Source organism: Hippocampus zosterae, chromosome 6, assembly GCF_025434085.1.
Source record: "Hippocampus zosterae strain Florida chromosome 6, ASM2543408v3, whole genome shotgun sequence".
In the NCBI taxonomy this organism is placed as follows: domain Eukaryota; kingdom Metazoa; phylum Chordata; class Actinopteri; order Syngnathiformes; family Syngnathidae; genus Hippocampus; species Hippocampus zosterae.
The window spans coordinates 10330898-10345271 of NC_067456.1; the positions used below are offsets into that span (position 1 = coordinate 10330898).

The 14374-nt window shown below is 43.6% G+C and overlaps 1 protein-coding gene across 5 annotated transcripts in view; it reads right to left on the minus strand.

Annotated features, from left to right (window-relative positions):
* grid2 (glutamate receptor, ionotropic, delta 2) overlaps nt 1-14374 on the minus strand; it is a 356741-nt gene that overhangs the window by 80403 nt on the left and 261964 nt on the right. For all 5 annotated transcript variants that reach the window (XR_007962806.1, XM_052068607.1, XM_052068609.1 and 2 more), the window contains exon 9: nt 988-1089. Coding sequence is in view for 4 of the 5 variants with exons in the window: in XM_052068607.1 (XP_051924567.1) it covers nt 988-1089 (102 nt within the window). In the remaining variant the exon portion in view is untranslated. The remainder of the gene's footprint in view (nt 1-987; nt 1090-14374) is intronic.

Consider the following 14374-nt stretch of genomic DNA (forward strand, 5'->3'; position numbering starts at 1 on the left):
TGTTGTGTTCATAACAGACGCTGAGAATAAAGTGACGAACACTTACTCTACTACCTTATGAAAAACAGACAGTTGTTTACAGCCCCTGCTCCCCCCTTCCCCAAAAAATACGCGCCACACACTGCTTCACCATGTCTCAAGACAAAGATACAATTATCTGATCACACTGTTAAATTTCCATTTCATTTAATGATTGGTTAATTGGTCCTTCTGCCCATCCCGTACATAAAGAGCGTAACGACATGAATGAGAATATTGCAGGTTTTGCCACTCTTTAAAAGGATCGTGAGAGTCTAAAAGGGGGAAAGAAAAGAAAGAAAAAAGGAATGCAGAAGAAAGGGATTGCCACAAATATGTTGAGCATCATCGCTTTCTTCCCAGCATCTCTGACTTCAAAGATGGGATATGAAGAATTTACAGCGGTGAATCTTTAAAAGCAAACGCGGGATGTTTTCAAATGGCGGCGTTGGCTGCTCCAGGGGAGACAAGCTAAGAATTGGAATGACTACCGTGAGCTTGACTGACTTATTTGTGTCTTACCTTCACAGAACTCTGCAGAAATTCCTACAGGAGACATATAATTCGATTTTCCAAAATTTAAAGCACTTCCCAGGTGCCGAAATGAAATGTCTCATGTTTATTTCAAAATACCCCACAGCCCCGTCCGTTCAAAGCAGTTGATTTTGGGGGTCCTGTCCTTTACGCCTCCTACTCCACTGCAGTGTGTGCCATAACATTTATAGTTTTGCATGACGACGATGACAACAACAGAGTAGATTGGCAAAAAACATACTAGCTGTTGGTCCAGCAGCAGAAGGGGGGCTTAGGTCTTGATCCTTTCAGCATTTTAAAGAAAAAATGCCTCAACCATTTTATCCAGACAAAGTAATAAATTATACAAAAACAAAACAAAACATTGTCTCCTTTAAAAGTTAAAGAAAGAAGCAAGAGACAAAACAATGTTCAAGTGGTTCATGAGGTACTTACCAAGACAGTGACGACTCTAAGCACCACTCCTCGCATGTTGTTCTCCAACTTCCTGTCCGTCAGCGTGCCATTCAGGCCATGAAGAGGGTCCCACGTGGCCAGCTGAAGTGCACGCCAACAAAAGAATACGAGTTTAGAACCCACTTGACTTACATTCAATATATTATGATGAAAAAGTACTATCAACGTTTAGGAGAGAGAAGTGAAACTCCAAACAATAAAACACATATATCCACCGCATTAATATTTTATCTTCTGTTGTCCTACTTTCTCTCATGGTCTACTTTTGCACGTACAAACATGTCAAATTGTTTTACTTTCAAACAATAGCTGCCAGGTTTAACCAGAGTTCAGTGTATACCTGTGATTTTCATTTATTTACTTAAAAATAGTCCCCCACCACATCTTTATCTGTGTACCGCTTACGCCTTCAATAAAATGGAGCTATTGGCATCAAAGATCAAGCTAGCCTGGCTTCCCCTGGAGAGAGGGAACTCAGTTGGAAATTATTTGATGCTGTGAAGCATTCAGATAAAATGTAATATCCTTGAGTGTTGTGAAAGGCGCTTACAAATGTGATGTATTATTATTATTATTATAAAATTCCTCAACCGACTCAGCGTTACAGGGAGGGAGGGGAAAGAAGAAAGCCTTCTAGGAACAGTACACTTCACACAGAATATACATGGAGATGCTGATAATTAAGCTAGCGAGCGAGCTAGCTAGCTAAATAGCTATAGATAGGTATGAATTTGATTCATTTGGCAACCAGTAACCCGTTTTGGGCAATTTTTGTTGAAGACTTTGGGATGTTTGTGATTGAAGTTACTTGGGATGGGCTCCAGTGCACCGGTGACCCTTGCTAGGCTAAGTGCTTAGCATAACATGTGGTATCCATTTGGTACTTAGTTGGAAAAATTGACAACTTCGAAGATTTCATTCTAAGGCATTTGATTGATTTTCTGCTGTAATTACGGTACACAATTAGGATGACATCCAACTCACAGAAACTAAATGAAGCACATTCACACCAATATCATACTAATTGAAATAAGTAAGAAAGAAACGTAATGCCCGGTGTTTGTAAAGTCATCAGATATGTTTGCCATTAAAAAATGTCTTGTCTATTAGCATTAGTGTCTTTTTTGTTTTTCTTTTGTCATTAGAAGCACATCATCCAGATACGATGGCAATAAACAGCGAGACAATTCGAGTTATGGCGCTTTAATGTTCCATGTGCTTCTCGGGGGAAATCACCACAGCGTCCCTGCAATATTGAAGAAAAGTATTTTGATTGGTAGGAACATTGATTTATGCATATCACTCATGGTAGCACTTGCACCAAATGACAAGTGAAATGTTGGGTATCTCACGTTATTAGCGCTGTATGATGCCTCCATTTTATTCAAGTTTTCATTATTTGTTTACCATATTGTATTCCTGTGTTGTTTGTACCAATAGGTGAAGCTTGGTACTGTACAAGGATGGCTTTTTGCACTGCATGTTGTATTTTCCATTTTAGTGTTTGTCAAGTTACATCCCAAAATGTATTCGACTGACTTCCTAGTTCAAGTAGTACTAGTTTTAGAATGTAAGTACTGTAGTTAGTCACATTACAATATGATTGTATCTGGAAATTTACAGAAAAATGCCAAACTAATCAGGAGAAGCTTCACCATGAAACAAGATCCCAACACACATTGCAAACACAACAACTTTGAGGGAAAAAGTGGAAGGTCTTAGTCAATCATTGGATCGTAACCGAATAGAGCATGCATTTCATCTCATGAAGAAGCGATGGAAGGGAGAAACACCCAGAAACAAACAAGAACTGAAAGAGGCTGCAGTAAAGGCCTGGGAAAACATTTCAAATGAAGACTGCAACAGTCTGATGAAGTGCAAGTGTCGCAGGCTTGATGCGGTTATTGCAAGTCACGGTATGTGAACTGTCATTCACTTCAACCTTTTAAAGTAACATTTACCATCTGCATTTCTTTATCTCTAATCATTTTCAAACTACAACCTATTGAAATAGTGATATAAGTGAATATTTTATTGACAAAAATCCGGCGGCTCAATGCTTGGGTTAATTTAAAAACGTTCATTCCATTACTTTTGCTCACTTGAATAGAAAAGGTGCTATATCCTGAATTGTTTAACACATTCAGATGTTAATGCGATGAAGTAAAAGATGGACCTCTGTAGCATTGTATGAATTTCATCTTTTCATCTGAACTCCAAATATTTTCAGTATACAGTACAACAAAAACAAAGAAATCGATCTTGCCATGTGTGTGTGTGTGTGTGTGTGTGTGTGTGTGTGTCTGTGTCTTTGTGTCAGTGTCCAAGTAACTTGGTCAGCGAACACATTCAATTCATAAAGTACGACTGCATTTAAATATAACACAGAGCTTTTCCTTGTATGCGACATGTGCTCATTCATATTCGAGCTCTTCTTGCCTTCTCTTGTTACTAAACCCCACCGCCACTGCTGAGTGTTGTCCAGCCTGTGCACCTTCGCCTTCCTTCTGTCATGCTGCTCACCATTGCACAAAGCAACAGTAGCACCAGACAAGCTGCTTTGCCATTTCACTGCTCCAGCATCCCTGCCGCACACACTCCCTCTCCCCCCCCCCTACGACTCCTTCATTTGGTCTCCCTCGCTGATGAGCAACATGTGTCAGCGCAGTCTCCAAACAGCTTGCTGAAGAGCTTTCCTTCTGTCTTCTTGCTTTTAACTCACAACTATTCTTTTTTTTTCTTGTTGTCGTTCAATCCCCCTATAGCTGTCCCTGTCCCTTGTCATTTCTAGCCCATCCCTCCATCTTCTCCTCCACAGAGCAAGCACAGCTTGCACCACCAGCGGCAGGCCGGGTTGCAAGAGTCGCAAATCCTCTGCGCCATCGGCTCCTTATCTTGGTGCGTCCAAAGTGGTTCCCTACCAAGTGGGTCACTTTAATATCCAACCTTGATTCTGGCAAAGAACACATTTTAGAGTTCAAACAATTCTCATGACCCACCATATCTCAGGCATTGGAAATAAACTATGAAATGTTTCCGCATACCCCTGGTTGGGGAAACACTGGTCTATACGTGGAAATGTGAATGGCCGGCCACCAGTCCCAGGTATACCCAGTCTCTCGCTCACATTTTAATGGGAAAGGCTCCAGTTCACCTCTGACCCCATTGAAGACAAGAGGTGTAGAAACTGGATTGTGGGGTCAACAGAATGACCATTCGCATTGTTTGGGTGGTTATGACAAGTCGTCAAGTCAATGCCAAAGCAACAGGTGGCAGTGTCGTCCCTCATGTTGATCCACCCATCCATCCATTTTCTGAATTGCTGAACCTCAATAAGGCTGCGGACGTGCTAGAGCCTAACCCAGCTGTGACTGGGCTATAGATGGGGTATACACCCCAAATGGTGGCATGCCATTCAGGCCAATTTGAAGCATGAAGAAAGTTATTCCTGGACAAGAATCCACCACGTCCTACCTAATGAGTGGTGCATAAATTGGATGAATACTCCCTAGAAAAACAGCTACAATACACAAATACTGGATATTCTCTCCATTCTGGCACTCTCCATGTATATGTGTATGCTTAAACTTAAGTATGCATGAATGTTGGCTCAAAATGTGAGAAAGGCTACAAAAATAGAACATTGCTTGTTGACACGTTACATGGGGAGCACAAACAAGGAGGATCAAAACATGCGTCCACAATTAATGGCATTGTGTTCTTGTGGTAGACGTTCCGTGTAGGACCTCAAGTATGAGGCTGTACAATTTGTTCTGCCCGATCATTTGGACACTTTTATTCGCTCCCCTTCTCTATTACGCACATACACTTGCGAGCACGCACACACGCGCGACATGGTTGTGGTGGAAGCAGCAAAAACGTCAACAAGCTCCGTTTTGATTTCCCGGATGACCTGCAAGCTGTTTTATTGCTTGCTTGGGAGTGTTTGGATGATGTGTGTGTGTGCATGTGTGTGTGTAGCACCTCGTACTACTACTAAAACACATTTCAGACTTCAAACTTTCCACTTCAAACGGTCCATTTCAATAACTGCAATATGGAAATGAGAATTGATGCAATTTTCGATTACTTCACAATTAAATACATACATACCTTAAATGAGTCATTTACTTTTATGTCATGTGCTTAAGAAAGTGATATCATGATGCGAACAGAAAAAAACCCTTTTTGTTGAGCAAGTATGTTATAACCTGTTAAGGCGAAATCTAAAAACATCTTTAATTTGAGATGACTGAAGACATAACAGCTTTGCCACTTTGTTTAATCATTCATTCATTCATCTTCCGTACCGCTTGATCCTCACTAGGGTCGCGGGGGGTGCTGGAGCCCATCCCAGCCGTCTCTGGGCAGTAGGCGGGGGACACCCTGAATCGGTTGCCAGCCAATCGCAGGGCACACAGAAACGAACAACCACTCACACTCACACCTAGGGACAATTTAGAGTGTTCAATCAGCCTGCCATGCATATTTTTGGAATATGGGAGGAAACCGGAGCACCCGGAGAAAACCCACGCAGGCCTGGGGAGAACATGCAAACTCCACACAGGGAGGCCGGAGCTGGAATCGAACCCGGTACCTCTGCACTGTGAAGCCGACGTGCTAACCACTGGGCTACCGGGCCGCCCCTTTGTTTAATCAGCCGGCTTTTAACTATTTTTTTGTGCCATGTTGATGTCAATAAATGCTGAGTGACATGGGTCAATATAAAAAACAAATATTTTAACAATAATAAAGCAATTTTTATAATATACCTGTATATATATATTAAAAAAAAATCCTTGTCTCACCCCTCGGGTGGTGTCCGTCACTCATTCAGCTCGGGTCCTCTACCAGAGGCCAGGAAGCTTGAGGGTTCTGCGCAGTATCCTTGCTGTTCCCAGCACTGCACATTTCTGGACTGAGATGTCCGATGTTGTTCTGTTGCAACCACTCATCTAGTTTGGGGGTCACTGCCCCGAGTTCTCCGACCACCACAGGCACGACTGTCACCTTTACCTTCCAGGCTCTCTCCAGCTCCTCTCTGAGCCCTTGGTATTTCTCGAGTTCCTTCTTTCTGATGTTTCCATCACTTGGGACCGCTACATCCACTACAACGGCTTTCCTCTGCCCTTTATCTATGATCACGATATCTGGTTAGTTCGCCATTACCATCTTGTCAGTCTGGATCTGGAAGTCCCATAGGATCTTCGCTCTGTTATTCTCCACCACCTTCGGAGGCGTTTCCCATTTTGACCTTGGGGTTTCCAGTCCATACTCTGCACAGATGTTTCGGTAGACTATGCAAGCCACCTGGTTATGGCTTTCCATGTAGGCTTTCCCTGCCAGCATCTTACACCCTGCAGTTATGTGTTGGATCGTCTCAGGTGCCTCTTTGCACAACCTACACCTTGGGTCTTGTCTGGTGTGGTATATCTGGGCCTCAATGGCTCTGGTGCTCGGGGCCTGGTCCTGAGCAGCCAGGATGAGTGCCTCTGTGCTGTCCTTCAGGCCAGCCCTCTCTAGCCACTGATAGGACTTCTTGAGATCAGCCACTTCGGTTATGGTCCGGTGGTACATCCCGTGTAGGGGCTTGTCCTGTCATGATGGTCCCTCTTCCAGCTCCTCATCCTCTGTTCCCCATAGTCTGAGACATTCTCTGAGTACGTCATCCGTTGGAGCCTTCTCCTTGATGTATTCAAGGAGCTTGGATGTTTCATCCTGGACAGTGGCTCTCACACTTACTAGTCCCCGGCCTCCTTTCTTTCGGCTTGCATACAGTCTCAGGGTGCTGGATTTGGGATGGAACCCTCCATGCATGGTTAGGAGGTTTCGGGTCTTAACGTCCGTGGTCTGAATTTCTTCCTTTGGCCACCTTATTATTCCTGCAGGGTATCTGATCACTGGCCGCTTTCCTTGTTGCCAGTTCGAGGTTGCCATTGGCTTGTGGTATACCGAGGTACTTGTAGCTGTCCTCAATGTCTGCTATTGTTCCTTCAGGGAGTGAGACCCCTTCAGTGCGGACTACCTTTCCTCTCTTAGTCACCATCCGACTACATTTCTCAAGCCCGAATGACATCCCGATGTCGCTGCTGTAGATCCTGGTTGTGTGGATCAGGGAATCTATGTCCCTTTCGCTCTTAGCATACAGCTTTATGTCATCCATGTAGAGGAGGTGACTGATTGTAGCTCCATTTCGGAGGCGGTATCCATAGCCTATCTTGGTGATTACTTGGCTTAGGGGGTTCAGTCCTATGCAGAACAGCAGTGGGGAGAGTGCATCACCTTGGTATATGCCACATTCGATCGTAGCTCGTCTCACCCGAGGGGGGGTGAAACGAGGATTTTTCTTTTTTTTTCATATATATCATATTCATAGTTCAAATAAATCGGTATTATTTCAAATATAATTATCAAAACATGAATGAGCACCGCGACCCTAGTGAGGATCAAGCGGTACGGAAGATGAATGAATGAATGAATGAGCAAATACATTTTATAAATGGGGGCCTCTCTTACATATTTAATGTTTTGTTTCGTTTTTCCCCCACAATCACGTCCACGCATTCAACCATCCACAAGCATAAGGAGATGAAGGAGCAAAATCCACCGGGACTCTTAAGTGATGTTAAGATGCACAGCAGGAATCATTTAAAGGGATTAAACTGCACCAGGGTTATGAAAAATACATGCGCTATACATGCGATGTAAGAAATACTACATGAGAGGGTGTGTGGGGAGAATTAATGAAACGATGTACCTAACATTTATACCTTTGAACCTTTACGCATGGGACATGTTTCTGTTCTGAATGGTTTTAGGCTGATCAACTCTGCGCTAGTCACTGAATGAACTTGGCCGTTCTCAGACACTTAAACATTTGATTTATCGGCTTGAATCCCGTCGTGCTGCTAAGGAAGTAGAACAAGACAGATGGCAGGTGGATTACATTGACAGCAGCACTGAAATTGTTGATCCATGAGTCCATCAAAGTGTCAGTCAGTCAATCAGGACAGAGCTGCTGCCTCAGTAAGTGAACCGAAGTTGGGACAAGCTTGGAAGGATTCAGACGTAAGGCCATTATAGGAGGGATATAATATTCGATGCAATTCTTCGTATGCTACTGTAAATTTATAGAAATACGTGCGTGTGAGTGGGTTAAGGTCAGGTAGGGTTGCAAACCCGACTATGAAGTACTCCAATCCAAGCAGCAACATACAAGACATTTTGACAGCACTCATGCAAGTAAGGAAAAAGTAATATACAAAAGAAAATGTATTTCTGGATGCGCTACTCTGCGAGACACTTGGTTACCATGCTCGATTAGAAATGAAGTTTAACCAAGATGATGTGAGGCCCTAACAAAGTAAAAAGTACTCACTTTTGAAACTTGCATCAAACTGATGCAACTTTTGCTTTGTATGGAGGTTCAGGGAGAATACTTTGCACTTCTTGCAAAATCACAAACACAACAGATAAACCCAGATGAAATTTAAATTTAGGGTCGTCCTACGGATTCTGTGACAAATGGCATCAGAAGGCAGATGGTTAGCCGTTAGGTGTCTCCAAGTGGAACGACCCTCGGGACAGATTGCGGACAGAGGTCCAGCACTAGGATGAATGGAAGGGGCCATTTCAGACACAGGACTGTTTCAAATAAGTGAAGATATAGTGTAAGAAATTATAACAACAGGATGCTTGTGTATATTCTGGCTACTATGAGATGAAGCTAGTTCACTGACCGTGCCCAGGTTTTTTCAACAGAATAGACTTTTTCAATCTGGTTGAGGATGCTGCTCCTCAGTTACATGGAACACGTCGTTAAGAGCGGTTATCCTTAGATATGAGGCCGTCCGTGGCATACCACGTTTGTAAGTACCCTCACTATGGACACTTGTCCACAGTGTACAACGGCATAGATTCATTCAAGAACCAATGACTTCAGCACGCAGGCCTTCCAATGATTCCAAAGAGTGTTACAATCTGGTAGCTGTCGTCATTTCACTCTTTCAGGGTTACTAAAGCGGACATCTTCTCATGTTGTCAGGTTGCACAAAAGGGTTAATATCCCCCTTTAGCAGCATAATAAAAATGTCATTTCTACGTAGGCACAGATGGTTTTGCGATATCTCAATTGAGTGAGGCGAGGGCCTGAAGAAATGGGTTTCCTTAATGGGTGTCCTTCATGTGAGGGGTAGTGCGTAAAAAGTAGAGTGGATTTTGAGTTTAAGGACAGCTGCAAAAGTGAAGTGAAGAACACACCCAGGGAGAAGAGATGAGAGTTAATCCTCTGCAGAGTTTGCCGCGGTGCATGTCCACATTAGTCTGCTTGTGAGTGTACATTGTGCACTCGCCGTGTGTTTATGTGTTGTGGGTATGCAAATGGGTGTGTAGGCGGCGTCAGGGGGCGGGTAGGTGGCTGGGTAGACAGCACACTTGTGTATTTTGTGATCCACAGAGGCATGCAATCCCGGGCAGACTCTGGCTGCTGTAATCCGAGGTTTACACGCTGTAATGCCGCCGCAAAGCCTGCAGGCCTAGCTGGCAGGGATGAAGAGTGAGGAAGAGGAGGAGGAGAAAAATCATAGAGGAGAAATGACGGGGAGGCTACTGGTTGGCAATCGTAAGAAAATTGGATTGAAACATGAATATAGTCCAATAGAAGATGAAAAAAATCTGCTTCACAGAGGTAATAATGAAGAGTTTTGATTGACACCAAGAGAGGTGTTCATTTCGCAATATGTTTATTATTATGGCTGCGGTGATGTACAACTGAACTGCATCACATTCAGCGGTGTTTCTCTTTCCTCTTCTCGCGAAGATTGATGAGGCAACAAAAATACAGTTCGGGTAGTTCAACTCGGATTTAAACATTTTCTGGAAACATTAGCCTATAGAGTTGCACAGATAAACACAATATCGAGTGAATGCCCACTTGTTTGACATCAGCCATTCACAAATTCACCTACTCAAATATTTTTACCATGAATTTTATTCACTCATTCTTTTTCCAAACCGCTTTATCCTCACTAGGGTTACAGAGGGTGCTGGAGCCTATCCCAGCTGTCTTTGGGCAGTAGGCGGGGGACACCCTGAACCGGTTGCCAGCCAATCGCAGGGCAGACAGAGACAAACAAGCATTCACACTTAGGGACAATTTGTGTGTTCAATCAGCCTGCCATGCATGTTTTTGGAATGCGGGAGGAAACCGGAGTACCCGGAGAAAACCCACACAAGCACGGGGAGAACATGCAAACTCCATAGATGAAGGTCGGAGCTGGAATTGAACCTGGAATTGAATTGCACCGTGAAGTCGACACGCTAACCACTTGACTACCGGGCCACCCACCATGGAACCTATTTTCAGATACAGTCAAACCTCGGTTTTCGAATGCCTCTGTTCTTGACCAAATCGTTTTTTGACCAAAAACTTTGAGTTTTTTTTATTCCTCGGAGGACAACCGAATTTAAGTTCTCGAACAAACTGAGCGCACTTGAATGCGTCATTTGACTCCTTTCGCCTTCCTTACACGAGGAAGTGACGCTTCCTCATATAACGTTCCAATGTGAACAGACGTGTTCAATAATGCTGAAAAAAAATAGTGGTTTCGGTTTTCGAACAAATTGGTTTTCGAACAGCCTTCTGTAACGGATTATACAATACAATACAATACAATACAATACATGCTGATTTATATAGCGCTTTCACAACAGCGGCAGCTGTAACAAAGCGCTTAACAAAACAGTTAACAAAGTAAAATAATGAACACAACACATAACATAAAACGTGGACAGTCGTGCAGTCCTAACCACTTTTCCGTCACACGCTTTGTTGTTTGAAGCAGTTTGAGATGAAAGAGGAGAGAATCAAAGTGTCCTTTAACCAGTGGATCAGAGACGTCATGCTCAAAATGTGCACACGTCGCCTACAAGCTAAGTTTCAAAGTCAACAAGAAGCTGTAGCATCCATTGACGAAAAAAGAGATTGGTTCACTTCTCCTGTCCCATGGAAATCCATTTCAATTCCAAGCCGCGACTCTCGGTTCCAAATACGCATTGGCGCTCTGCGCCAACGCTCCTCTCTCCTCATCCTCAACTTCAGCAGCCATTCATCCCACCACACCAACGCCGACTGTCCAACAGCGCTGACATCTCCACTGAACAAAACGAGGTTGTGAAAAATGCTGCCCATTACAGGCGCAAAAAAACACAAGCGCCTCAGGTCTGTCCAGCACCGACAGTCAATGGCGCCGACATTCCTCCCAACCAAAATCTGTGCTGGTACAGGCGTGCTGCCGAGAAGGCGCAACCACCAAGCACAGATACTGCTCCTTTGACGAATGTCGTGGCCAAAAAGCGCTGAAAACAGTCCATATCAGGTCCACACGATGAAACAACAAACAACATGTGACAAAACAAAAGACAAAAAGAACAAAAAAGCAAGGCTCTTGAAGAGCACTTGCCGAAGGCTGCCTACTCGGGCGCCATCTTGGAAATGATTATGGTCGAAACCCATGGTATGCCTGTATTCAAGAACCCCCCCCCCCCCAAAAAAAAATCATCTACAAGGGCCTGTTTGTACTATTTTTGGAATACCCATATTTTCCACTAAATGCTACCTTCCCTAATTGGATTGTAATAATTGCAGCCACACAAATATGTTGAAGCAATACATCTCGACGGTTGAAAGATATTTGCTTGATATTTTTTTGTCTTCTCTGCTCAACGTCTTAAATAACTCGACCAACCGAATGTCGGAGGCTTCGTTATCGCTCGACAGGTTGTGGAGTGGCAGTATACACACTTGCTGTCTTTTTTTTCCAAAATCAAATCATCTATATTTTAAAATACATCCATGATGACCAGGATATACATAGGAGAAAGGATTGGTGAGGTTTTTGCAGTGTTGAGGCTACTAAAAAGCCACTTCAATTTTGGGAAGAATCAAAATAAACACAGCAATTCATAAAGGGACCTTCACGCTGCCTGGAGCTTGGGCCCTGATAAGATAACTCCTGAGGTAATGAAGGTCACATAAGCGTAGACGTGTTATGAGATGACAGCAAATGGGAAACCGAGGAGACGAAATATTGGAAGAAAAAGAGTAAAGGGCGAGACGGGCTGCATATCAAACCAATGCAAATCTGTTCCCTCCACTTTAATCACTTTAATATGTGTAGAGGCACACATGCAGGGTGCAAATCCTTAATGTGTATGCATATCCAGCCAATGAGAAATTATACTGTGGGAATCGCAGAGTCCTGCTGTGATGTTCCAGAACACAGCGAGCCTCAAATGCGTCAAATTAGCGAGAAAAATGGAGAAGCGCTAATAAACACGCTCAGAAAAATACATTATGTTAGTGCAATCAAGTCCCACTATACATTGGCTCCATTTATTGTTCCATACAGACAAAAATCCACCCAACCATCTCATAGAGTGCTCGTCTTCATTCGGGTCATGTGTGAGCTGGAGCCTAACTTTGGTCGCCACTTAATCGCTGGGCATATCTCGCAAAAACAAGTACCGTATTTTCGGCACTATAAGGCGCTTCGTAGTACAAGGTGCACCTTCAATGAATGGCCCATTTTAAAACTGTTTACATATATTGGGTGCACTGCATTATAAGGCGCATACAATAGAAGCCACAATAGTGTCTGGGGTGGCGTTATGCATCCACCAAATGGAGCTATGCGAAAGGGAATACAATGCAATCCAGCTTTATTTACGCATAGCTTTCTCAACCGCTGCAGCTGTAACAAAGCTCTTTACAGAACATTTAAAATACTACGTCCAATAAATCAGAATACTGGTCCATATATAAGGAGCATCAGATTACCGTATTTTCACGACTATAAGGCGCCATTAAAAGTCTTAAATTTTCTCCAAAATGGACATGATGCCTTATGGTGCGGAGCGTCCTTTATATGCGCCGAGTTCCAAAATCTGACTGACAGCCGACACGCTGTTTATAGAGAGAAAAGGCGGAAGTGACTGTGGCCAGGCATGCGGGAAAGAAGTCGGCCAATCAGGGAAGGGTGGGCGTGTATATATACATATATAGAGAGGGAGAGAGAGAGAGAGAGGGAGAGAGAGGACAGGCAAGCTAGTCCGCCAATGGTGAAGGGTGGGCGTGTAAGTGGACGCGCTAAAGGGACGCCTCAAGCCAGTACCAACACTTGTATAGAGTGTGGCAATGTGCATTGTTGCAAAACAACTCCGGTTTTGGTTTCTAAGAACCCCTGAAAATAAATTCGACAAAAAGACACGCCTACGAAGCTCAGTTCAAACTTAAAGCCACCGGTTATGCTTTTGGCATGCGTGCCCATCTCACAGCAGCGGTGAAAAAACAAGTCAAGCAAATGAACTCTGAGTTTGCCGTTATTCCTGGAGGCTTGACTAAAGAACTCCAACCGCTGGACATTGGCATCAACCGGGCGTTCAAAGTAAAGTTGCGAACGGCATGGGAACAATGGATGATCGGTGGCAAACACAACTTTACAAAGAGTGAGAGGCAGCGCTTGGCGAGTTACGCCACAATACGCAACAACGAGAGGGAACGCGGCGTTTTTGATGGATTACGGTACTTGCACAATTGTTCAATTCTTTCTACACACACACGCGCTGCCACCATGTTTCGCTCTGTTCTTTACTTTCAAATGTGGGAAAGCTTCACACGAGAGAAATGTTGACTTTGCTGTTGCTACTCCTTCTTTCCGCTCGGCAATGCGTAGCAACTCACACTAGCATGTGATGCATTCAATGACAACTGAGATGTGCAGTCCTCTGCTTCTGATACAGAGGATGAGGACTTTGATGGATTTCTGGGTGATGATTGATCGAAAAACGTGAGAACATTGTACGATGGCTAAATAAAATACAGCCGAACTCAGTTCTGCTTTCGTTGCCTTTTTAAAAACGTGTTTTTAGCTTATCTGTATGTCTTGGCATGCTACCGTATGCTTCAAGCTAACGTGTTAGAGTGCGCGCATGCATGCCGTATGTTTAAGCTGGCGTATGTTTTACCACTGTAAAACTGCGGCCATTCGTACAGTGCATCCTGTGTATGTGTAAAATACAGAAATGTGACCCATTAATGAGACTGCGGCCATTAGTACGGTGCGTCGAATAGTCGTGAAAATACGGTATAAGGCTTTTGAGAAAATGATAGTTTGGAAAATATTGTATTCATTCAATAATTTTCGAGTGAATTTAGAATGAACCAAAAAATGCATGTTTTTGAAAAGTGGCAAAACCACGGTGAAAATTCAAGCAACCAAAGGTGGGACGGAGGGCAGGTAAATGTCACAAAGGAAGGCATGAGCTGAGATACCAACTCACATCGTTTTGAACTTTGAGGCAGATATGC